This window comes from Cylas formicarius, unplaced genomic scaffold (assembly GCF_029955315.1).
Source record: "Cylas formicarius isolate icCylForm1 unplaced genomic scaffold, icCylForm1.1 PGA_scaffold_7__23_contigs__length_41026272, whole genome shotgun sequence".
NCBI lineage: Eukaryota > Metazoa > Arthropoda > Insecta > Coleoptera > Brentidae > Cylas > Cylas formicarius.
In genome coordinates, this window is record NW_026844352.1 from 31,215,095 (window position 1) to 31,242,721 (window position 27,627).

The 27,627-nt window shown below is 33.3% G+C and overlaps 2 protein-coding genes across 4 annotated transcripts; one reads left to right on the forward strand and one right to left on the reverse strand.

Moving 5' to 3' along the window:
* Positions 1 to 1,022: 1,022 nt before the first annotated feature.
* On the forward strand, positions 1,023 to 8,694 carry LOC132704818 (transportin-3). The gene is made up of 13 exons (XM_060675085.1): positions 1,023 to 1,317; positions 1,368 to 1,726; positions 1,793 to 2,048; positions 2,124 to 2,583; positions 2,725 to 2,920; positions 3,346 to 3,533; positions 3,593 to 3,736; positions 6,291 to 6,494; positions 6,566 to 6,708; positions 6,762 to 6,994; positions 7,052 to 7,346; positions 7,636 to 7,790; positions 8,560 to 8,694. The coding sequence occupies exons 1-13, from the start codon at positions 1,201 to 1,203 to the stop codon at positions 8,618 to 8,620; spliced, it is 2,811 nt and encodes a 936-aa protein (XP_060531068.1). The 5' UTR covers positions 1,023 to 1,200; the 3' UTR covers positions 8,621 to 8,694.
* A 1,077-nt stretch (positions 8,695 to 9,771) lies between these two features.
* Positions 9,772 to 27,299, reverse strand: LOC132704819 (arylsulfatase J-like). Of its 3 annotated transcripts, XM_060675087.1 has the most exons (7): positions 26,982 to 27,299; positions 25,766 to 25,925; positions 17,372 to 17,598; positions 14,397 to 14,652; positions 14,180 to 14,337; positions 13,951 to 14,086; positions 9,772 to 10,705 (listed from the first exon to the last, which is right to left on the reverse strand). In XM_060675087.1, exons 1-7 carry the CDS (start codon positions 27,078 to 27,080, stop codon positions 9,789 to 9,791), a joined length of 1,953 nt encoding a protein of 650 aa, XP_060531070.1. In that variant the 5' UTR covers positions 27,081 to 27,299; the 3' UTR covers positions 9,772 to 9,788. The 3 variants fall into 3 exon arrangements, with proteins under 3 accessions (XP_060531070.1, XP_060531071.1, XP_060531072.1); XM_060675088.1 differs by lacking the exon at positions 25,766 to 25,925 and having other exon boundaries at positions 26,982 to 27,076; XM_060675089.1 differs by lacking the exons at positions 25,766 to 25,925; positions 26,982 to 27,299 and adding an exon at positions 17,660 to 17,934.
* Positions 27,300 to 27,627: the final 328 nt, after the last annotated feature.

A 27,627-nucleotide genomic window follows, 5' to 3' on the forward strand; every position in this document is an offset into this window, starting at 1 on the left:
TCAGCAAGTTAGATTCAACAACCAAGGCAAGAGGAATCCAGAAGTTTTGTAGATGGTTTTAGAGTGTGGAAGTTCATTTAATTATTATTGACATTTAAAATATAAAATTTAATGCTGGCAGGTATACTGAAAATATTTCTAAAGAAACGACAAGTTTTTGGTTCTTATGCTTATATTATAGGTTAGCACTAAGATATCGAAATACCATTTTTACTAGCCTGTTGAACTCTTATTTGGCTATCTTTTTTTGGAATAAAAGTGCAATTTTGAGAAAATAAATTTTATTTTATAATGATGCCGCAAAACGCCTTCTAGCGGCGATACAAGTAAATCTATCTGCTCAGGATAGTGGTGATTTTTTTGGTTTGGCGTCCATTTCCAAATTTTCGATTGTGGGTGAAATTGTCGGGTACAAATCACTCGTCATAATACTTTCGTCAATTGTTTTCCGTTAATAAGAGTTTCGTTACCTCCTAAAAGGCAAACTTTTGCAAAATAGTTTTTTCTACTCCCTACTTTAAAATACGCAAACATTCATTTAGATATGGGCAAAGTGTCACTTCAACAAACACTGTCGCGAGCCACTTGGGACAATGGCGCCTCCTACTGTGTAGGTAGAGCAGCTTTGGGAGCGATCGGATATTTCAGTAAATTTTAGTCATGGGTGCTATTTTGACGCTTGTGTATTCTGACAGCACGTTGTACGTCACTCAGTGAATGTATTCGTGTTTGGTAAAAATATACAAATATATATAAAATAGCCGTAGAAAAAGTATGTTGATAAACTTCTTCAGGCACTCGTTTATTAAGTACGCTCTCCGTTCACGTCCAATCAAACTCTTAGCTAAAAAGACATTTATCAAATTTGTTAGAATCACTTAATATTAGAAATTATTTATACATATGTATCTTTTGTTCGTATGGTTTAAAAAAAAAACAATAACCTCGCGTAACAATTGAGGTTTCAGTTCGGGTGATTATACTGACTTACCAATTCATATTCTGCAGAGGAGGTTGTTCTCAGTGGTTAAAGCTGTATATCTGTTTGTGTTCTTCCTCTTTCTTTTTATTGAAGGTTTACTATTTTTTCACCCTAAAGTTTGTAAAAGTGCCGGTGTAAATTGTTGCATAAACTGTACCACATATTATTAAGATGATACGAATTTTTACGGGTCTTCTAATTAATTAGTAGTTTTTATTATGGATCAAAAACCTAACCTAGACATTGTAGTATTAGCAGTATCAACTTTATATAAAAATCCAGACAGAAAAGAAAAAGAAAAAGCTTCGAAATGGTTGTTGGATCTGCAAAAATCTGTAAGTTTTGGTTTGTGATTTAAGCCGATTTTTAGGGTATATTATTGCAGGTGCATGCCTGGACAATTGCAGACGAGTTGCTGCACCAAAAACGAGATTTAGAATCATGTTATTTTGCCGCACAAACTATGCGAACAAAAATGCATCAGTCGTTTTACGAACTCCCTGCAGAAGTACATGTTTCTTTAAGGGATTCGCTATTAGAACATATTAGTCAAATTAATGAAGGAACAAACACAGTTATTATAACACAACTGTGTTTAGCATTGGCTGATTTGATTTTACAGATGCCATCATGGCAACGAGCATCACTAGATTTAATAAACAGATTTTCTTCACAGCCATATGTTTGGCCCTTATTAGAAATTTTGACAGTTTTACCAGAAGAGCTGGAAAGTAGATCAGTACGGTATGTAAAAATTTGTCATTAGTTTGATGAAAGTTGATTAGGGACCAGTGTTAAATTGTGTTTTAGTTTAGGTGAAAATCGAAGAGTTGAGGTTTTGGAAGATCTAAAGTTATGCGCTCCAACAGTAATTGAGTTCCTAAAACACTGTTGCATTACATATAGTCAAAATATTAATGACAGTATTCACATAATAGCCAGAACTATAAGATGTTTCACTTCATGGGTGTCAGTTGGTGCCGTTAGTTTGGAAGGACTAACAGAGAATGTTGTTATTAATTTGGCTTTTCAAATCTTAGATACAAGACCACCTGAAAACAAGCAGGTATATTCGACATTCCTAAGCTGCTACCTACATTTTTAAGGTAATTAAGGTTAATACTTTCATCATTTGTTGTAGACACCAGGAGCACTCTGTGATGCCGCAACTGAATGCATCTGTACACTACTTCAATGTTTGGAAGATAATAACAATCAACAAGAACTAGAGAACTATTTATTTAACAATATCATGCATTTGGAAGTTCCGTATCACCTGTCTGTTGCAAATGAAGATCAAGGGAAATCAGTAGATTACTGCAGACTATTTACAGAACTTGCAGAATCTTTTCTTGAAAAAATTATTGCAAATAGTGGTCCTAACAGTATGCACTATGCAATAAAAATACTTGATTTGGTTTTAATATGTGTTGGACATCATGATTATGAGGTGGCTGAAATTACGTTTAATCTTTGGTATGTCTTAAGTGAAGAACTTTATCAGAAAAACAATAAAGAATTGACAGAACTATTCAGGCCTTATATTGAAAGATTAATAACAGCCCTGTGTAGACATTGTCAAATGGAACCTGACCAGGAAGGTATTGTGTGTATTTTTATTTAGTAATATTTGAATAATGTATCATGTCAGCATTATGTAGGCTTAAACTCGAGACTGATTGTAGTAAAATTGAGCTTTTTAAAATTTCAACTAGTAAACAAGGATATGTTCTCGGTTTTAGGCTTGTTGGAGGATGGCGACGAGTTTAAGGATTTCCGATTGAAGGTTTCGGATTTAATTAAGGATGTTGTCTTTATAGTCGGGAGCAGCAGTTGTTTTAGGCAAATGTTTATCAATTTGCAAGCCGTCAATGTAACGTGGGATCAAAGCGAGGCTGCCTTGTTCGTAATGCAGGCTGTCGCTAAAAATGTCTTGCCGTGAGTAACATTTTTGCTCTATTATTTTGTGCTTTATTTATTGAAGACTATCTGGATTACCTGGAAATCAGGAGAAATATAGAAAACGTAGGGATATCAATTTTTTAAGCTGTTGCTATAACTTTATTATTATTAAAAATTTTCTAAATTGAATACTTTTAAAATATAGTAAGATAAATCTATTACATCCATGATCAAGTTTAGTAACCATAAAACAGACGAGAGCTATAAACCATTTTAATAGAGATTTTGTTGATATTTATTTCACAATAACATAAAAATGTAATAAAGCCAAAGGATAATGAACAAAAGAGGGGGTGATGCATAAATTACATTAAACCAAGGTTTAATTTTCTAGGCTTGTCTTAAATATATAAATATGGCGGTCAGTTTTTATCTTGCTGTAGTGAAGGTGTCATTTTCAGGAGCGAGAATGAAGTTGTTCCAAAGGTAGTTGAAGCGATACTACATATTCCGGATTCTACCCATATTGCCGTCCAGCATACTTCAGTACTGCTCCTCGGGGAATTATGTGAATGGATTGAAAAGCATCCCGTCGTTTTGGATCCTATTTTAAATTTTCTGGTTGTTGGCCTTAGTCGGCCAGGTGTAGGTGAGAATGTGGGAAATGGATTTGCTATGAGCATTAAAGTTGCTTCATATATATTTTAGGTGCCGCAGCTGCCGTAGCCCTACAAAATATATGCGGTACATGTAGCGACCACATGCCTCGTCACGTTCCCATCTTGCTGCAGTTACTGCAGCAGGCTGATACATTTGCGATTACCAACAATGCGGTTATGGGATTGTTCAAGGGTTTGTTTCTCACATGTTGTTTTCCTGTAAAATGTGCAAGTCATGGTTTTTACATGAATGTGTAAAAACCTTGCTTAGTTTAAATGGTACCTGCTGTGGAGTTCTCCAAACTATATACCGTTTTTATGACATAATCCGGGATTTAATTTTGGTAAATTTTTATGAAGGTCTAACCGCAGGCATACCTCGCTTGGGTTGCTCAATAAATAAATTCGCAATTCCACAATGACGTTCCAGAACCCTACTTCGGTACCTTGTACATACAAATGCTGAAAGAAGACGGATTTGCGTGTGAGTTTTAACAAATTTTTTCCAACTGCAAGCACATATTTTTTCTACTTCACCTTTAATTAATTCTATTGCCTATTAAACTGGGTTTCAGCTGTCCCCATATCAGTTCTATCGCATTAAAATTGCAGTGATTTGGTGGAAGACCGACAATTAAAACGCTCCCGTCTTAAGAACTTTCAGTAACTCCTTCTTTGTGTAGAACTTTTCAAAATACATATCATTTTCAAGCAAAAAAAATTGAATGATCCACTTTAGTCGTTGATGAATTTGGTATTTTTTTCTCTTGTCCGGAATGATAGCTCGCGTCCCCGTTTGCCCCGCGAAACTGGCACATCCGACGAATATTTCCTGCTGTTACCATCAGTCCATCCTTTCTTGGCGGTATCTCGGCTATCAAACCAGGTCTCTCTTTTTGGCACGAATTTCTTCGATTTCTCTCAAATATCTTGTCTTCCACTCCGAAATTCTTCTTGATTCCATCGAAACCTGCCTCTTATTGATGGTTTTGTAATAAAAACCAATTCTTCATACGAACGCACCCAAAGCAACAGTCAATGTTCAAAACACTACGCAACTGTTCATGTAAAGTTTTAATTGTTGAAGCAATATTCTTCTGATACGCATCTTATATCAACCGTCTCACTATTCCGGCATGGTGCTTGTCAAGTAGACTTTTTGGGAGCCCATGATCTTTCCGCGTTTTTATTTCTGGGACACCATTCACAACTATGTCACGTACTGTAGCGTACCGTGTTTTAGTCATCTCGGATGTTAATTTTATACCTCCACTTTCCCCAGATGTTTATTACAGAAATAGAAACACATTTAGCATCATAATTTTGGCAGCAACCGGCAAATGCGTCCGAATCTTTGATCCATTTGAATTTGAAGGATGTTCAGCATCAGTGTCATCAACCACAATCTCAACTTTTTCGCCGCAACCCCCACAAATCAATCAATAGCAAACTGGGAAAACATCGATTATAAATCAATTATCTACATAAGATTTTGTATTGCTTTTCCAGGAAAATATTTTAGTGTCAATATGCTAAACCTTTAAATTGGGAATCAGTTTGAGCTATCTAATCTGTTTTTTAATATAGGAGATCAACCTATCTAATGGGCAAATTTAACTTGGAATCGAGCTACCTCAAATAGGGACTATTTTAGGAAGATTTGTAAAAATCACACTAATATGAATTAATATTACAGTTTAATCAAACATAATTTCCATACTCTTAAAATACAACAGTCCACACGGTACAGTTTTTGTCGGCTAACATCTTAAATACGGTCCTGGTTTATAGTACACGTGTTGAACAGAATAGTCTCTTCCGCTTTACAAGAGGCGGGTCTTAAACTCACTCCGAAGTCACATTAATAAAAGGTTGTAAAAACGGTATATGATTTGGAGAACTCTACTTTATTTCATTTATAGATTTAGTGTATTATAGTCAATTTTATTTTAAAATCTTAATGTAAATTGTAATATTTACATGTTCAATTCAGATTAAGCGTACAAGTAATCTCAAAAAATAAGATGTCAAGAAATTCCAGAAATAAAAAGTAATTTTAAGTTATCCTTTAAAAAACAAAAAATTTTAATTTTGATTCCTAGAAATTGCCCTAATTTTGCTCTAAACATTACGTGGAACACAATTTTAAAGAATTAGTTGATAGTAAACTTGAATAAAATTGGGCATTGATATCGAAAGAATATACAAAATTTAAAGTGCATTAATTTAAAGTACACAACAGATTGTCATGTTCGTTATTCCTTAATTGTTAATTGTTAAAAGTCCTCATTAAAGGTTTTCCCGTCGGTCGCTTAAAAAAAATAAACCAACTAATTTTGTATTTTAAATACAGGGCAGTAAACCTGTATTTTTTTGTAAAGTGGCTTTTAAAAAAAATTGTGAAGTTTTTTTGTTTAGAGTAAGAAATAAATTCTTGCGATTTTTTATGCTTTTTACTGTTTTCAAGATGTCATATAAATAATATTTTTTTAGCAATTTGAGGACGTGTTAATGTTATTTTAATTTTGTCAACACTTATTAATTTTAAATATGTTTGAACACCAATAGAAACATTATTTCGCTATTTGTTAAGTTGTAATTGCACGCAAACACGCACAATTTTGTGTATTATTTGTTTTCAAAACACGGATGTAATGAGTAGGGGAAATATAAATATGTTATTAAGATTACCTAGAGAACCCCCTACCTTTCACATTCATTGGTTCTCATTGGGCCTCAAATTGTAGGAGTGGCTTCGATAGTGACGTGTCTTCCACCTGGCGAAGTCACAGCTGCAATACGGGAAATGTGCATGATGCAACTCAATCCTCTATGCCAGTTAATGGAACAAGATGTCGTGCCGGTGCGGGGAACTAAAACTGATCCGGTCCTATGGCTAGATAGATTGAGTTCCGTTTTAAGGCATATAAACATCACAGGGTTGGGTGAGGGTGAGTAGAAAACATTTCCATCACTTCCATCTATCTCGCTCTTTACTATATTACTCCATGTTTGTTTAAAGATGAAATTCATCCTTGCAAAGTTGTGGTATTAGAAGTGTGGCCAGTATTGTCGAAAACGTTTGATAAATATCAAAGCGACATTAGAATTATGGAAAGATGTTGCCGTAGCGTGAGGTTCATGTTGCGATGCGCAAGTCAGCAAGTGAGGATCGCAGTGTATTTTGGGTGTGTTTTACTTAACATTGAATTTATTAGGTTCGTGAGTTACTCGAGAGCCTTGTCGGTCAAATAGTTAGGATTTATACGTTACATAAACACTCTTGCTTTCTGTATGTCGGAAGCATTTTGGTCGACGAATACGCGACTGATCCGCAGTGTATAGGGGGACTTCTCGACATGCTTCGAGTGTTCATCGAGCCCACATTCCAAATGCTTCAGGAAGAGAACGGATTGCGTAACCATCCCGACACGGTGGACGATTTTTTCAGGTACCACCTGAACTACGATGTGGAAAAGAACGTTGCCAATCAGTCAAGTTTTTCCAGGTTATGCGCGCGGTTCATACAGCGAGCGGCGTTATCGTTCCTGCGCAGCTCCGCGCTAGTTCCGATTTTGCAATGTGCAATTATGGCCGCGACTTTAGACCACAAAGAGGCGAACATGTCGGTTATGAAATTTTTCTACGATTTAATAAATCAGGGTCAGGTCGGCCACAATCAGTCTGACTTCCCGGAAAGGAGGGAGCTCGTAGCCGGTATACTTAACGACTGTGGACAGCAGCTTGTCACAAATTTGATTCAGTCTTGCGTATTTTCTCTACAGTCTTATATGTTATCTGAGGTACCTTGATTATTTATTTATTTTGCTAAAATTGCCGGAATTAACTTTTTACAAAGTGAACACTGGTTTATTTTTATTTTTGACTATGTGTAGTGGAGTGCCGGAAATGTGTTTCATTTAACTGTGCCAGATTTGAGTCTAAACAATAATAATTACTTGACTTGACTATATTGCGTGGATATATAAAACTTCCATGCATGCTTAGAAGTTTTTATGGTGTGCTTTTGAGGTACCATTGTATATTCACGAGGTACCATATTTGAGAGGGTGGTTTTTGTTTTGTTTACAGGTAGGAGATGTAATTCTGCAGCTTCTAGAATTTAACAGAGATCTGACTAGTAAATGGTTGGCCACTGGTCTCGACACTTTACCAAAGCAGAGTAGCGGCGGCATTATGGCTGCCACACCGAAGCAGTTAAGCGAAGTACACTCGAAATTAGTTAGGTAAGTTCTCTTAAATTGGGAAACATTTTTTAATGCAGAGTAAATAATGTATAATGTAACGGATTTGTTCTTAAAAGTTGTTACTTTCGATTAGTAAGGTAAGTCTTCAGTATTCTACATAGAGTATTCGAATTTTCAGAGAAAAGCGACTTTGTTGAATTAAAGCTCGTCTAATAATCAAAATGTGCAACTTCCTCCTGCGTCCGTTTTTGGTGAGTGGAACCTGCTAACTTTTCACCAATCATCTTGTTGGCTTCTTTAGAGCTTGACTGAAACTGGTTCGCATTTTATTCTGTAACTGCTTATATATTTTTTGAGGGAGGGTGAAGATGAATCACTGATAAAAACCGTCTCCGATGACTGATCCCCGCCAGGTAAAGCCCTGATTCGCGGTTAAGATTGTTAGGTTGCTTATAGATTTCTATAGACTCTCGGATTTAGTTTTATCAAATAAATTTCTTGCTCATTTAGCTACGCCCCCCCTCAAACAATATATAAGCAGGTACAGAGTAAAATGCGAGCCATTTTCAGTTAAGCTCTGAAGAAGGCAACAGGATGATTGCCGAAATGTTAGAAAATTCGACTCAACAAAAACCAAAGGAATCCAGAAGTTTTGTAAAAAGTAAACAACATTTGCTTGTTTATCTCAAACAAATTTTAAAAAACTCGAATTTTAATTTCTTTAGTCAATTTGTAAATGCAAAATGTAAATGAAAACCTTATTTTTAAAATTTATTGTTTAAATAAATCAATTGTTTACTTATTTTAGGTCAAACACATCGAAATCGGTGACCCACGGTTTGAAAGAATTGACGAGATTTTATCGATAGACTGTAAACGTAAACAGAAATTTTTTGTATCATATTTGCGTCGGTGTAATGTTGATAGTTTGTATTAACTGAACTGTGTATACTTTACAAATACTACATTTTATTTTTTAAACAATAAATGAAACACGCAAAACAGATTGAATATGTATATTTATCTCATATTTTACATAATTGACAGAGATATTTGTAAAAAGCAACTTTGGAAATAAAAAGTTGTTAACGGAAAAATGGCTGTTTTATTTTGAGGAATTTGCATTAACTTGGCTATTTTAATAAATAAAAGCTTTTCAGAGTTATCACAATTTGCTAGAAGAAATTGAAATTGAAATTAACTCTTTGTAAAAAATACTGCTACGGTGTATTTTAATTCGCATATTTTTACTTTATATGTTGCTGAAAACAGTCAATATTCCCATTTGAAGGGAAATGAACGTGAAAGTACTAGGTATACGCGTTTGTAACAAATAAATTTTTGTTATAACATTGTTTTTTTTGTCGTTGAGGATTTATTAATTTTAATTTACCATTTATGATAGAAAAAAAAATTTTTTTCAGGTAAAATGAAGGAATGAAATTGATGTTTCATGAAAACACGTTCTTTCTTTTTACAATTGGTAATCTAAAGGACCGAACGGAACCATTATTTTGCATTCTAGCGCAAACGTCAAGTATTGCTTTCACTTAGCAGCGTTGGTTTTCTTTTAGGCGCCTGTATAAATACTAATCTGATTAGCATAGCATAGCAAATATGCTACATATGCACTTATTTTTCAAATTGTATACTATCCCACTCAGTCAAGTAGGTGATGATTGACCACCTTATTGTTGTCGAATGGTGACAGCTGTGTGACCTATTCCACATATATACATAAATTTGTGTCTTTACTTTTGAAACACTTTCATAGTTTTGCGGTTCCTTTGGATGAACTAAAATCAATTTTTGGTGAGAAAAATTGATTTAGCATTTTCCAAGAATTAAGTGTCACATCAAAATCTATACAAACTGATAGAGTAGAGTTCTTAAATTATTTTGTATACACAAATTGATATTTGTATAAAAATTCTATTGAATAACGAATCTAATCGTTATTTATTTACTTATATTTAGCGTCTTTGGTTTGTGCTAGTATTTCACTCAACATTATTCAAACGTGTCTCGTTGCTTGAATTAAACTTCCCGAAATTCGTCTTTTAAACTCGTTCTTAGTTGCTTTTCCCTCTCTTGAAAGAGACTGCCTCTTGATTTAATATCCGTTTCTTCATCGCAGCTTCTTTTAAATAAGTCTGTGTTACTTCTCTTCAGAGTCGTTCTACAGCGTAATGTGACCAAAATGATAATTATTATGATCACACCCACGCTGGCCCCCGATATAAGCCCGATTGACAAATGAGACAGGGAATTGTGGGCTATCCTTTCTCTGATGACCTCGCAGTCTTGCCAATTTGTCCAAGTGTTATTCCATTTTAATGGATCGGCATTCGGATCTCTCGGTTTGTTTATTATGGGTAGTGCGGTTTTCCTGTAGTTTATTATCGCTTGTTCCAAAGTGAGCACAATGACTGGCCTTTGGTTGACCAGATTTACCTCCTCGCAAGGATCTTCCCTGATATTAAATAAACACGGGGATTCTAAAATGTTGCATTTTTTGCTTTCAAGCTGGTCTTCTGGTTGCAGCTTTTTGCATTTCACCGTTGCGGCTTCGCGTAGCGCCTTCACTTTATGCGCGTCCAGCAGGTTGATGGTGAAATTTTGGTTGACGTGGCGTTTTAGGTTCTCGTTCTTTTCGTTGATTTGTTGGTAAGTAATTATGCCCGCCAAAGCGCTACCAGTGGCTGATTTTAGAACTGCTTCTTCGTCGTAAAAGTAATCGGAATCCTTCCCGTCGTTGCCATACCATCGGTCGGCCAGTCCTTGAGACGTCGAACCGTATATGTATTTCCAATCGCCTTGTCTAATTGCTCCGTAATTCCAGACATCGTCAATGTTTAGCAACATGTCAGTCCTCGGAGATTTTTCGTCCTCCGATATTGCTCTCCATTGATCCTTCCCATCAATGTTCGACGGCAGTTCGCTGTGATCGAGACCTGCAACAAATTTATAGATATTGACAGGTCTAACGGTTAACATGTCAGTCTTAATGGTCTTATATTTGCTTTTTTTAATGCGGTGTATATGAAGTCACGATAATAGTGCATCTAGAAGTACAATTAAAAAAAAAATCATCCTTGTTAAAAGGAATTGTCAAGAAAATTCATCAAAATAAAAAGTTTTTTTTTGTGTGAAAAATTCATAATTTTTGACACAGTTGCTGCTCTATAATGACGGTATCCTAAATTTTCATTTTTGGCGATTCACAACCATGCATCACGCGGATATAATTTTCTACGTTTCTAGGGTGAATAATAATGTGTATATAATAAAAAAAAGAGCACCTGTGCCCTTGGCAGTCAATGTTCTAAACCAATCTAAACTCCTGCCTAGACGATAGAGCTTTTTAACAAAAATAAATCTTGAATTGCCTAATCAAGGCTAATTAAACTATTCATGGTTACTATTCTGTTTTTCCGTGAATTTCCACACTATTTGAAGCTATACTAGGTTTCTTCATCTGAGAGAGTTATAAATAATTACTGAACTATAAAACTTAGTAGTCTTAGCACTGATTCATAGGTGTAGTCATAGGGTCCCCCCAATTGCTTTTGAATGGTGACTTGGATGAAACCTGGTTCGACATTTATGATACCCCGGAAAAGGGTTGCGTGGACTCAACTGATAAGTGTAAAACAAACGCGCCATCACAAAGAGGTAAAAGAATAACTATTTTGCATGCTGGCTCTAAAGATGGTTGGATTCTGCGAAAAATATTAAAGATTCTTTTCTGGATTACCATGAAGACACCACCGATGATTTATTTGAAAGTTGGTTTAAAAACAAACTAGTTCCAAACATTCCTCCTAATAGCGTCATTATAATGGACAATGCAAGTTATTACAGTAGACAGTTGACTAAAACCCCTTCCTCATGTGACACAAAAGCAACAATGCAAGTTATTACAGTAGACAGTTGACTAAAACCCCTTCCTCATGTGACACAAAAGCAACAATCCAAAACTACATGTATAATAACGACATTTATTTTCACGAAGATTATACCAAAAAGCAATTAAGGTTCTACAAAGCTTGAACCTACAAAAGGAATACGTCTGTGATAATTATGCAAAAAATCTAGGGCATACAGTTTCAAGGCTTCCACCTTACCACTGTATATTTAAGCCCACTGAACATGTTTGGCACCAACTGAAATCTGCCATTCGTCGTAACAATGTTTTTCCCCGTGTTAACTCCAATGTCCTCAAACTTATAGAAACCGAATTTTTTAACATTCCTCCACAAAGTTGGGCAAATTCTGTTAAACATATAGAAAAAGGAGAACAATCGTATATCCATATTGCAAATAATATAGAACAAATAATAATTAGAACAGGCGATAATAGCGTATTTACGTGATACTGATGTATTATGTGAATAATTTTAAGTAATTTAAGTAGGTAATAAAAATAATTTGTAGATTTTAACATAAATACATACATAAATAAATAAATATTGTTTAGTATCTTTCCTGACAAAACCCCAAATAATTAAATTCTAAGCAAAGTACGGACCTGTTCGGCTATATCCTTAATTCGTATCAATTAGTCACTTTCTTATATCTATGAACAGACTTTAGACGGACAGGTCCCTGTGCCTTAGTGTTTAAAATTATAATTCTAGTTACTTAATTTGTTGTTGAGAAACAGATTAGTAAAACTGCGCTTTCTAGAAATAAGAAAATTATTATTATCAATGTGGCGAAGAGCTGCCACCAAAACTCAACATTCGGACTAGCGGTGAAGTTCAGGTCTTCAAAGAGAAGTACAGGAAGAAAAAACTACCCAAAACTATAATAAATGAGGATGAAATGACTGCTATCAGAAGAATAATACACTTGTGTATCTTTTTAAAAAGAAATGATTTTATTCCACCAATGGGTAAGAAGAAATTGTGGAAAACTTTGAAGGAAATAAATTTTAGTTACGAAAAACTCAAAACAGAAAATTACTTTTAATAGAGCTGAATATGCTGAAAAAGAGCTATTGGAAACTGTAAATTTGTACGAAATTTGTTGTCGATGAAATCGGTTCAAAAAGAAATACAACGCCTTCCGCCGTATCACTGTGAATTAAACCCCATAACATTGGTATACATATATATGGTATATATTATATAGCAAGGTATAACACCACTTTCAAAATGAGGGACATTGAAACCCGTTAATAACATAACATAACTTTATCTGACTACTCGGAAGATTATGACTAAAATTTACAAATGAAGTTGTATTGTCATTGTAATATTTATTACAATTTAACTATTTTCATATTATTCTTACTTCTATATAAGCTCTTATTTACTTTATCTTAGAGTAATTAATATCTTATGTATCTGCCGATCTTTATAATTATAATCATGTATAATTATTATTTTATTTATTATTCTAATAAACTACCTGTAGTAACACCCGTGGCATATTACTTTCATGCACCAAACTCGTGTATTGTATGCAAATTAGTGTGACCGTTATTTCGGAACGATTTGAGGCATATGTCTTAAAAAAACGTAAATACGGAATGTATGGGCAATTGTCATTGCAATTTATCGGAACTTTTCGGGCACGTTTGTTTACGTTTAGCACGTCATCGTTGTAGAATAAATTCGCGGATAACTTTTAAGTTGTTGATCCTGTTTAAATATCCCTGTCAATGCAAATTTACATTTTATAACTCTCTGGCATTAAGAAACAAAACGCGATATGCACTTTTTGTAATTTTCAAAAGGTTTCAAAATGTTGGTCAGGATGAATCAAGCAGTGAATTAAAGAATATTATAAAAATATTGTATTTGCTTTATTTTACATCATTCTGATTATTGTATTTCTTGATATTTTATCTTCTGTATTGCATACAATACTTTAAATCACTCCGTTTACTTAGTTATCTTACTTGTTAACTACTAATACTATTATCGCAGTTTTCTAGGTTAATAATTTTTGTAGCTACCATTTTGCGCTTGATGTCATAAACGTTAATAACTTTTCTTAGATTATACTTAATCAAATAAATTTGAGTACCGCAATGACTGACTTATTAGTGTAGTATTTATATTGTATATATTTGTTGAAAAAGTTGCAAAATAACACACTTAGGTTGTAAATATGAGTAAATTTGATAGCTCTTATTTGTTAGAGGGAGAGGAACCGCGGAAGTTGCGAAACTGATCTGGGCCTTATTTACCTGCGGCAGTGTATAAAGTAGGTAGCCAGTCCGATATATGCATTAAGTTGTTCGCGACCCGTTGTGGTTTCTTGATTAAAGGACTCCAAATAGCAGCAATGTTTCTTAACGCGCCTTCCCATGCAGAGGCTTTCGCCTAAAATTAAGATAAGCATCAAGTTCCGAACCGTCCCAACGGAATTATTTGAGGGAATCTTGATCATCTTCTATGCCAAACTAATATACATACGCCTTTAAGGGGATAGTTCGATCCATGGTTAGCGTGGACTCCTTCTGGTTGGGCTCCATTGTCGGAGAAGAAAAGAATAATTGAATTTTCCAGCATGTGCTTTTCTCTTAGTGCGGATATTACCGAACCGACACTCTGATCCAGTAGTGAAACCATAGCTGAAATTACAGTTTAGGTTGTAGTCATGCTCGGGCACAGTAATTGCCTAGTAATTTACCTGCGTATATTCTTCTTTCGGGATCTTTTATATGAGCGAACTTGGCAATTTCTTCATCCGGTGCTTGAAGCGGATTCTTGTCCGGCCCTGAATGAGGCGCCAGATGAGACAGATACATAAACATCGGGGTTTCCGGATCATGATTTCTAATGTTTTTGACGGCTTCATCCGTCAGTAGGGTGGTCGAATATTTTCCTTTGGCATCCCAATCGACTGTCATGTTTCTGCGGAAATCGTATCCATCCTCGGAAGTGTACTAAAACATTATCTTTACTACTATAATGAATTTGGAAATACGTTTAAATGATCCTTTTGAGGTAATTTAAAAAATAATAAATAATATAATAACAATTTTAACAAAAAAAATATTCGTTTTCAAAAAAGTCGTTTTTACCCAAACAAGGCAATCTTGAGAATTATTCGAATCCCAAATACCAATTAGGCTAAGTTCTAGTTTGTCTAATTTCTTTTAATCTATACCTATAAAACCTACCTACATACAAATAAAACGATTTACTATACGATCTGGAAACCCATAGGAGATACGAAAAAAGTTTCTTGGACTCTCCTAAGAATTTAAAATATTATAATTTAGTTGATACAGGGTGTCCCAAAAGTGTCCCCCTCAATATCAACTTTGTTATTTTATTGTTATTTTATTTCGACATTTTTTGAATCTATGGTTAAAATAAAGGTCACTTTCGTAAGAAATTCCTATTCGAATTTTGCACAGTTTATGCAGAAATCGAGGTTATGTGTTTTATTTCATATCTTGATTGCCCCATATAAAATTGTGTTGCGGCGCTACTGATCCAGGCATTACAACGAGAATTTAACCACGGATTAAGGAGATGATGCACTACTCAATCAGTTTGAAAATGCGCCTCAGCTTATACAGGGTGTCCCAAATAGGTGCCGTTTTGGTGAATTCAATTAACAAAATCTCAAGATTTTCAAATGGAAGAACACCCTACATTTTTATTCAGATATCAATTCTACAACAAAAAATAAGGTAAGTTTGTGATTTATCTTAAATTTGCACACCTGCATAAATTTTTGTTGAACTTAAAGCTACCCACATTAGGTCACTTGTTGGCAATATTAGATATTTTTTAAATAGCAAAGACATGATACTACTTCTTTTAAAGATATAATACTCCAGATATTCGAATAAAACCCTAATATTATTATTATTATTATTATTATTATTAATACAGATTTAATAAAACTAATTATCTAGCTTGATTGAAGGTAACGAATTTGGATAAATAAATATATAAAAAAGAAGTTAGCTAAAGAGGGATCGTTAATTTGTTCCATAAAGTTTAGTTCAAAATGTTCCTCTTATAATGTCAGTTTCATTTGGCATCAAAACATCAACGAAATATCAAAATATTTAAAAATGTAGTTGACTAGGACATCACAATCTCTTCTTTTACGCATTAAGGTATCAACAAACTTTGACATTCCTGTTTGATTTTGTTTTTTTTTCATATTTCGATTTAAAAAGTTCATAGTTGTCAAGTTTTTTGTTAGTATATATTTTATTTGTATTTTAGATAAGTTATAGTTTTTTGGTTAACCTATAAGCTTTAATTATTTATTTTTGTTATTAGGTATTAAACAAGCTAGATAATTAACTATTAAATGGTTCTTTAAATATGAATTCTGAAGTTTTATTAAATCTGTTGAAGTGTGTAGTATAGAGACATTTTTTTTCAAAATTTTCACGTGATAATGGACGCATGTATTGTTTGTAAAGGTTTAATTCTTATATGTGGAGTATTATATCTTTAAAGCAAGTAGTATAATGTTTTTGCTAAAAAATACCTAATATTGCCTAATGTGGACAGCTTTAAATTCAACAAGAATTTATATATTTTATATTTTATTTAAACCTCGAATATCTCAAAAATTAAGTAAAATTTAAATATAAGATAAATTACAAACTTACCTTATTTTTTGTTCTAGAATTGATATCTGAATAAAAATATAGGGTGTTCCCTTTGAAAATCTTGAGATTTTGTTAATTGACTTCGCCAAAGCGGCATCACCTATTTGGGATACCCTGTATAAGCTGAGGTGCATCTGTAGTGCATCATCTCCTTAGTCTGTGGTTAAATTTTAGTTGCAATACCTGGATCAATAGCGTCACAACACAATATTATATGGGGAAAATGAAATATAAAAAAAACACATAACCTTCTTCTTCTGCCTACACTATGCAAAATTCGAATAGGATTTTTTAAAAGAAAGTATCCTTTATTTTAACAAAGGATTCAAAAAATGTCGAAATATACAGGGTGTTCCATTTAAAATAACAAACATGCCCGGGGGGGGGGGGAGGCACACATTTGGAACACAATGTGTCAATAAAATTATAATGTTTTAAATCTTCAGGAGAGTCCAAAAAACTTTTGTACGAAATTTTTTTTCGTATCTCTTATGGGTTGCCAGATCGTAAAGTGGGTCGTTTTATTTGGCACACGGTGTACAATGTATGATGTTAGAGGCAAGGATCTAAAATTCTATTTTTAAAAGAAGGGTAGATATAATCATGTCTTCATTTTGTAAATCAGATTAACAAAAAAAAACTTAATTTTAACTATACTGGCCTGTTATTTATTTCTTACGCACACATTATGCCAATTACACATTTAGTGTACTTAATTAAATTGCTAAATAGAGTTTTAGTTATAAACTCAACACAATGTCAGTTTGCCTTTTAGGTGCTGAGTTGTTTGTAACTATTTTGTGTAATGTGATCTGATTTACACTTTGCAGGTAGTAGTGCTAGTGCTTAGTTGTGTTGTGTTAGTGCCTAGTTGGCAAATTATAAACTAGATCTATCAGGCGAATAGTGTTAAATGAAAAGTGCAAGTGAATTTAAACCTTGGCCTATCTCAATAAATATCACTAAATATCTTAACACACGTACTTTGCAAAGGGTAAATCTGCTACAACTGACCACTTACGGTAGCATGTACAGTGTGTTCGTAATAATCTTGATATCCTTGCCAGTATCCGTAGTGGCTATCGAAGCCTCTATAAGTTGGCGTGTACTCTTTCTTGAAGAATCCTAAATGCCATTTCCCGATTGCGTACGTCGAATAGCCATTCTTTTTCAAACGTTGGGGTAGCAGAGTTTCATTGAGAGGCAAACCCCACGGTTCCGGTTCTAAGATTACTAGATGTTGCATCCCTTAAATATAAATATTAACGGCGATTATTTTGGAAAAGGTTTAGAAGACTTGATGACTAACTTCATGGGAATTACTCGGGAAAAGATTTTGCTGAGTTGGAATTCGAAAATTTCAATCGGATTTTGCAAAAAAGAAACTATTAATCATAATTCTTAATGTATGCGTCGGTGATACATGTTAAATACAAATAAAAGTGTCGCCTATTAGTTCGTTAAATGTAAATAGTGATCAAGAAAAAAAAGTAGTCAATCAACACCTGACATGTTGTTACACGATGCGATGGGATTTGCATTATTTATCGAGTACTACGGTTATCTATTAGCACAAAACTACTAACGTAATGACATATTATACGAATTTTTCGAAGAAGATTAAATTGTAATTATTAATTATTAAGGAAGTGTCGGAAAACTAAGCCGATTTTGAAACTGCCTTGCAATCTACAAAATCAAGTGTAAGGTCGCCCATTTACTATAATTAAATAATATAATATTCAAGAAAAATATTGAGCAATTACCTACCAATCGTATGATTCGCGTTATTTAATTAAATACGGTACATTCAAATGTTTTGCTTTGGCATTGTTTGTAGATTTAATTTTTATTACGCAGGCGTAAAGTTATAACTTTAATACATCCATTTTATTCTATTAGGCGCATATAATCTACTAGTAATAACTTTTAGATGGTGCTGTAAGTCATGATTTTTATTAATGATTCCTATAACGATATTTCATAGTGCGAAAAATCAGCTATTTTGTTAGAGATTGCAAATATAGTCCCAACATGAATGCGTGCCTTGGTGATTACCCAGGACGGCCATTTCTTTCTTTTAAATATGTTTCCAGTGATTTATTCATTTGTTTCTGTTAAAGCCAATGAGGGATGGAAAGAACAACATATGGTGTCAAGATTGCATATCCGCTTATCGACTGTCAAATCGCTAGAATGAGACTATAGAATAGAAAAGGCATCCTGGTGAAGAACGTAAAAAATGAGAAACGCCAAGGGATGACCCATATGTTTTACATTAAAATATTGATATATGGTGTTGGTATGGTGTATTGTTTCTATTTTCAAATCAGTCCGATCGATAACCAAAATCAGACTGCTTTCTTTATACATTCATCTACAAATCTGTTATAAATATATATAAATTCAAAAATGTTAAGGGACAGAAATACAAAATGACTTATATATATAAAATAACTTAAAATATACAATGCAATCTTTTTTTCCGTGAGTGTATAATATATATTTCATATGTTCTATTCAAATTTATCCGATACAAACTATAAATGTAAGAGCATCATTTCTAACAGTCCTTCCCTTTTGTTACTCCAACCGAAAATAGAATTAATGTGAGTACTTGGCTAAAAGTGACATAAAGGCAGATATAGAACAATTTGCCAATAACCAGTCAGGTCCGATATTTTGCGTTTTATAGGCAATATATTTCCTTTCATTTAACCTTTTTAGAAGTCGATATTCGCGTTATCAGCAAGCGATATCTAAGAAATTGTTACTTCCCGCGCCCTAGGAGAGACATGATACGTACAAAGGCAATTTCATAACGATTAAAATAATAGTGTGTTCCTGATCAGATAAAAAAATTGGCGGATCTATTAAAAAAAAATTCTGTCAACCGCGTATATGCACTCTTTTTTAAACCGGGTAAAAGTCAAGTACAAGGCCCAGTTCACGGTTCCTGCAGACTTTTACTTGTTCTGTTAATCAATGACTTCGACCACCATTTCGCATTAATTACATAATTTGGATTTTCATTGTCCCGACCAGTTACACCGCGTTTGGAATTTAAGTGTTTTTTTTTTGCTTCGTCGGTGTCCTCAGTTTAAACAAAATAATCAAAAATGTACCGAGAATAAAACCGAAACCGCATTTGCTTATTGAAACAACCTTGTACGGGAATGTTTAATCGAGCATAAAATTTTAAATAAGCGCGGGCAAGCATTTAATGGATTATTTGCTGCAAAAAAAAAACAATTGTTTTCCACGGAAACGCCCATTTTCGAAAAAAAAAACGGATGAATCTGATCGGAATAGACCATTAAACTGATAAATCTTTATTTCGGAACCATATTAAAATCTTAGTTTAAAAAATTGTAAACCAAAATCCAGACCCGGGGTAAATTGGTAATGAACTTGTCCACCACTTTCACGTCTCTTTGATTTTACAATGATCCAAATTGTTGGCAAAAAATTACTGCCTTTAATCTTATAATAAAACACGTCAGTATAATAAGGGGTGCCTCAAAGAAATTTGTACAACACACAAAATCAAAATTACTAGATGGTTTTATTTAAAATTCCAAAACTTTTATAACTTTTAATATGTAGATCACCTCCCTATGGCCGCAACCAACATTTGATACTAGCATACTAGTTCTCAGTTCTCTAATGCTCTAATCATCTAATCATCTAGTTTAGAATATCCTTTATTATACTTAATATAGTGTTTTTACTACCAACATAACTACTATTTCGAATCACAAGGGGGCGAAGCTTCAAAATTCAATGTACCAATTGATTTCCATGTATTTTTTCTTATGACGTAAGTACTCATACAAAATTGCAGGTACTTGTAACAAAAAAAAACTAACAAACAGAAAAAAGTTGAACCACTTTGCTCAGCAAAAGCTGCAAATTTTGTTATCAAGAGGGCAAAATATTTTACTATATATATGATATGAGACCAATTTGCAATTTAACACCGGGATCGGTTATTATACAACGGCCTTCGTTAATTCATCTAAAATAATTACCTTAAGGTAATTGCATTTTACTTGGCTTGCAAAATATTTTATCTCGTTTTATACAATGCGTGCATGTTCATTTCGTAAAGGGTGTGCCGTGTTCGAATGGAATCAAAGTTACAGGCTCAAGTTTAAAATCTACGGTTGATAACATTTGAATTTCGGAATTTTTATTTTCAGATTTAAGTATTCAAAATCTGAATTTTATACATCCGGCATTTAAAAATATTTATTTCTACGTGTCCACAGACTAAGGAGATGATGCACTACTCAATCAGTTTGACAGATGCGCCTCAGCTTTTACAGGGTGTCCCAAATAGTTGTAGCGAATTCAATTAACAAAATCCTCAAGATTTTCAAATGGAAGAACACCCTACAGTTTTATTCAGATATGAATTCTAGGACGAAAAATAAGGTAAGTTTGTAATTTATCTTATATTTAAATTTTACTTACTTTTTGGGATGTTCAAGGTTTAAGATAATACCTGTATAAATTCTTGTTGAATTTGAAGCTAACCACATTAGGTCACTTGTTGGCAACATTAGATATTTTTTAAATAGTAAAGATATGATACTACTTCTTTTAAGGATATAATACTTCAGATATATGAATAAACTCTATTGCTGATAATACAGATTTAATAAAACTTCAGAATTCATATTTAAAGAAACATTTAATAGTTGAATAGTTAAATTTGAATAAATAATTCTATAAAAAAGAAGTGAACTAAAAAGGGTTCCTTAATTTGTTGCATAAAGTTTAGTTAAATATGTTCCTCTTAAAATGCCAGTTTCATCTGGCATCAAAACAACAAAGAAATGTCAAAATATTTAAAAATGTAGTTGACGGTCTTTTTTTTTGACGCATTTAGGTATAAATAAACTTTGACATTTCCGTTTGTTTTTGTTTTTCATATTTCTATTTAAGAAGTTCATAGTTTTCAAGTTTTTTGTTAGTATATATTTTATTTGTATTTTAGATAAGTTATTGTTTTTTGCTTAACCTATAAACTTTAATTATTTATTATTGTTATTAGGTATTTTAGTATTATATCATGTCTTTGCTAAAAAATACCTAATATTGCCTGATGTGAGCAGCTTTAAATTCAACAACAATTTATACTCGAATATCTCAAAAGGTAAGTAAAATTGAATTGAATTGAAGAATTGATATTTGATAAAAATGTAGAGTGTTCCATTTGAAAATCTTCAGATTTTGTTAATTGAATTCGCCAAAACGGCATCACCTATTTGGGACACCCTGTATAAGCTGAGGCGCATCTGTAGTGCATCGTCTCCTTAGTCTGTGGTCAAATTTTCATTGCAATACCTGGAACACTAGCGTCACAACACAACAACACAAGTATTCAAAATCAGTATTTTAGACATCCGGCATTTAAAAATATTTATTTCTACGTGTCCATCCTGTTTTTAAATTTTAAAAATTTCACTGTACTATAATTCCGAAATGAACTAAGCCAAAAATAACCCAAACTACATGAAACGGCGTCAATTTAAATTTAGCTATTTAGCACCCCGTTTTTTCTAATCTGGAATTGTTACATACTCCGTATAAAGTTAAGTCCCAACGACTGTTGCGTAAACTTTAAACGAAAACTTCCTATCAAACCGAAACTGGCAGTACAGCTGAAAATATTTAAAAATGGATTATTACTGTCTATTAATTAAATTAACACAACTTCCGTTAAAAAAAATTACACATTATTTTTATTGCTTACTCAATTATGCGTGCGCATAGTGTCACTTTAAACCGTCAACTTCGTTAAGCAGTGTTGTGAGTCAGTTCGGGCGATTCCGGTATTTTAGTCACGAATTGCGAAACGATCGGATATTTTAGGAACATTTAAAACACTGATGGTAGCTGGTCACGTCACACGTTTGTGTCAAAACAAACTGGTGACAAAATGTCGTTTATTAAATTTGTTGCATAATGCACTATTTTATTACATTAATTGTCTTATTTTGGACTTTTAATACTGCATAACTGCTTGTAACAAATTGGCACAGCAAAACTCCCAATCATGCATTTTTGCGTCATCTTTCATTAATCGAAAATTTAGAACAGGGAAGCTCACGAGATAAGTGAGTCATCCATAAAACAAATGACTGATCACCTAGGCCAATTACAAGGAAGTTGTAAAATATCTACGGTTATTACCATTAGAATCCGGCTTAACTTCAAACTATAATATAATACTTTTTAGTATTTAATACGGGTAGAATCTATAGACATATCAGTTTCAATGGCAAATGCATTGCTCTTTAGTCAATAAATTAAGATAATATCCACGTCTAGCAATATAAATAACGCCCAGCTATAAAACAGCATGTAATTACTACATTATAAGAGTCAGTAGATAAATCTCCAACAACGAAAATTTTTCGCCGGGTTAGACATAGTATCCGTTTGTAAATACTTTTACTCGTTGCCTTGTTTTTTGCTCTATTTACCTACAGGTATTACGTTTACATACCCTTTTGAAATATTTGTCGAATGAGTGCATTTTTGACCTCCATCAGTAGCGCGGCAGGACGCGTAACCGCAACCAGAGTGAGTTGTCAATGCATTTTAATGAAAATAGACTAAAGAAGATATGCTAATCGTGGCTGACTTCGATTAAATAATGAGAATTTACCCTAGCAACTTAAGGGATGTGATATTTTAAGAAGCTTAACGAACGAAATTCGCATTGGGTTTCAGTTATCAATTTCATTTAGAACTATCTGAACATTTTCAAAGTTCTAACGATTGTATGGTATGTACCCGGTGAATTAAATAATAGTCACGGCTTAGGGAAAAACATCACAAGGGTATTTTCTATGGTCGTGTAATAAAACGCATTTCCCAGACTAGCTCAACACAGCAAATCACATGCAAATGTTGAGTTGGCTAAATATTGTGCATTTTATTAACTTGTAACTAATACAACTTTTTGAAAATGCCGGTATGGTATACATAAATGCGTATTTTGAATATATTTTAAACAATCTTAAGTTATGGCATTAGGTAAATCATTTTTAAGGGGCGTTTTAATTTAAAAGTATCTAAAGCTTAAGGGGTTTAAAATATATTGTAGTTTATTATATAAACGTTGGGTTTAACCATCAAAACTAAAACGAAGAGATATTACAAAGAACACTCCCTGCATATTTTTTCACTTTTTTAAGCACAATTTAAGTAATCACATGCAAAATTTTAATACCTTTATGCAGATTTTTTTTACTGAATGTCCATAAAAAATAATTGTTAGAAGAAGTTCCCCTCTACTCATTCTAGAAAAGAGAAAAAAAAAACAGTAAAAGTGCGCTTCTATAATTTTATTATTTAGTTTTCGAGACAAAAAAATAATCTTTATTTGTTTTGATCAAGGATAAGTTGTTCACATTTAGATTTATTACCAAAGCTATTAAGATTTCTCAGTTTTGATATCGTGATTAATTTGATATCTTAATAGTGGCCTATTAAAATTCATTAAAACTCTGCTCCTTCAAAAAGCTATCAGCAATGAAGACATCAACGTACAGGTCTGTATCCTATATCGGTATATATAGTATTAAGATAGTAGTAGTTTCTCTGAAAATGTTTGGATATTTTAAATTTCAATCAACAAACTGTTCTACCATAAACGCCATTACTTTATTATTATATTAAATCAAAAAGATGACATTTTAGCAGCATAACTTTGTATTTTTTCCGTCGTAACTGGAATGTTTGCAAGAAATGGCATTTTCGTATGATACCAAAGCAATTATGGGATAGGAAATATGGTTTAGCATAACTTGATGTTATACTTTTTATTATCAATTGGTTTCATCTAAATTTTATATTTAGATTAATCAAAACTAGTTTGTGCAGGGTAGAATAACGACCTGTATTTAATCTCGGATATTGCTGTAATCAAACATTACGGTACTTGAAACCTATCGACCTTGTTCGGTCTGTACAATTTATACTCCGGGAGGGTAACTCTGCAAACCTAATCAATTAAAACGCAGTAATAAATCTGACATCGATCTAAGTACAATAAATACCCACAGGCGCGCGGCCTTGACTTGAAATATATGGAAGCCGGGATGTGGTTTAGATCGTAAACCAGATCAGATGTTATTTTTGCTCTAGTCAAATTTTTGGCGCGGAAGAGGTTTTTACTGCACAAATTCATAGCAGCCACAACTGTCCTTGTATTTTACGATCTGTTTTTCGCGCATATTATACTTATCTTATGCAAAAGCCGGACTATAAAGTTAATTTTCTGCGATTTTCGAGCCAAACCGAGAGTGTCACCTTACCAGTTACTTCTTTGTATATTCGCTTGATTTCTGGTTCTACTGCGGGTCAAGTTCTCTGTGTCTTTCAGCCTTCAGCGAAAGATAAGGCTCTCGGTTCAATAAGCCGGGTTTCCCTGATTACTCGATCATCAGGAATCTTCATTGGCGTGCGTCATGTAGTAAAACGTAAACATAGTTTTCGTTGGTTCCTTTGGTTAAATCATGTTTTTGCAGTGAAATGGGATATTTCAATTTTTGAAATGATATTAATCGCATTAATTACAAAATTAGTGAAAACCCACTTTTTTTTTATAATGTTAATATAATATACCTTCATCACCAATTCCAAAACAAAAATATTATGTAAGGTTATTATTGTGTTGTTTATTTAGATGATAACATGGTCTTAAAAAAAAGCAACGCACAATTCGGTCGTTTTACAATTAGGGTGAGGATATTCTTCTACAAGCAGTTCTTATACCAAGCGCTGATTATTCAAATTCCGAATATATCGATTTATAACCCGTTCGACCAATTTTTTTTTTGTTTCTGTGGAGGGAATGAAACGATATTTTACGTTAGTTGATAATTTTGCAACACTTGAAACGTCATGTTTAAATGACAAGTGAGCTACAGTCAGTAATTGTAGTTTCAATAATGATCAAGTAGGCGATTCTGACCAAAATGTTACTTTACGTTTATTCTTTTAACGATTATGATATATGGTAGTGGTGTTATTTTATATAATTTGTCAGTTGATTTGGTAGTAATTAAGCTCCTTATGAAAATAAGTGCCTTCAAGTGTATTGCAAATTCATTTAATTAATTTAATTATACTGGGCAATAAAATAGCACAAAATAGCTTTGATATATTTCTGATATAATACATAAAATGTTAAGTTGTCTCCGTATTATATTTAATTGCTAAATAATTATTGATATGTTGATTATTTTTGCTCTTAAATGCATCAAATTGTTTCATTTTATTTTTATACCTAATTCAACTTAATTCCACTGATTCGTGTAGCACATGCGGACACCCCTGATCTGGTTCCCGCGAAAAGGAGAAGCGACAGAAGAGAAGCGTTTATATATAGACTCACCTAAGTGTATTGGGTATTTTCCGGTGAGAAAAGATGCTCTAGATGGAGTGCACAACGCCTGGGTGTAGTGACTGTTAAGTATCACGCCGTTGTATGCCAGGGCATCGATATTTGGGGTGGGAATTTCATCACTTCCATGAAAACTTACGTCGTTGAAACCCTACCAATATTTTATTTTGAAAAAAAACACTCGTTTCGCAATATACAAGATTGCAGTATGATCAGACCAATTTAAAAAAACGTTATAATATTTGCGGAAGCGTTTAAAACAAATTGTAAGTGGAACATATTCAACAAGTGGAAAATCTGAAAATGAAATTGTAATTTTGATCAGTTAATGGCGTTATGCAACATTTAAAGACGGCACCCGATCTTTAAAAAGAGGAAATATTCAAACGAACCGAAAGGTTCCGTATTCTAAAAGGAAAAGTGGAGTAAAAGCATTTCCTGAAAATGTTATCGAGGCACCTTGCGTGCATAAGTGATGTAAGAAATACTTTTTACAGGCTATAACTGTCGCAAAGAACATTTATTGTTTAAATACGGCGTTTTGTTTAGTTCTGGATAATTTACAGTATCTAAAAAGACGTTTTTTCTCAATGATTGTTCTAATAAATGAATATACATATTCGATTTGGTTAGCATTGGGATGACATTGAATTAAGATTCCAAGGATAAAGAAATGTAGATAAAATTATTTAAATACTAACAATACAATTTGAAATGATTTAAATACACTTTCATTGAAATCTTTTTATAATGCAACTTGCAACAAAATGCTTTGGGAATTATAAACAAAAAATACTCAAACTACAGAGACAAATATCCGGAAAAATATTGTTAGATAGTATTATTAAGCAACAAAATAAATTTCCGTAAAAATAGTATTGCCTTTTTCAGTAAATTTTATTTATGCTACTATAACGTTTGTTTCTTCGACAAATTCGATTCTGAGAAGAGTGCAAACCTTAACAATCCCAACACCGGCAGAGATAGTTGGAGGTGTAGTGTTATAGATTAGAATTTATATTTATAGCAAAAACATTTAGTTGATCTTAGCGATCTTATTCGTTTTTTTTTTTGGGAAAATTAATTTCACAAATATTTTATTAAATCTATTTTTTGGTTTTGGTTCTTGTTTACAAGATTATTTATGTTTTACCAGGTGTAAACAGTGTCGTAAGTAATAAAACTACAAATTTATATAGAAACTTACCATATCATCGGCAATGATCGCAATAATATGGGGCCTTTTTTTCTCCGCAAATCCACAACTAAACACCGCAACAAACAATAATACCCCAAACCGCACCATTATCGACGAAAAAGATCAGACTTATTCAAATCTGCAGACGAAATTTTGAAAAATCTGCCGGAGACTTCAACAGTGCGTCAGAGCAAAAACCCGCAATTCCTTTTTCAAGATGGAAATTCGTGGGCCTATGCTGACCGTACGGATACTTTTGGTTTTTTGGCGGCATTTCTTATAGAAAAACATTCTTATACGACCTCCTTGAAGGTGGGGGTGAACCGATACTGGTCTCTTGCAAAGTTGTGACGTCACTGGAATCACCACAACCATTACGCGGCGGCGGCCAGCAGCTGCTTGATTTCGATCGGCCTTACTTTTGCTTCTGTCGTGGAAGGGACATCGTCAATTGGTCTAATATAGATTGCCGGATGCATAATTTACACCGCTATATCAAAAAGAACATATATTTAAATAAATGTTAGTTTCAAATGAATACATTCTTTGTTGGACCATGGATTTGTTAATAACTCGGCCTGAAAGTACTTATATGTATGTATGTATGTATGTACTTATATGTCCGATGACTTAAATGTCAATTATATCGGTCATT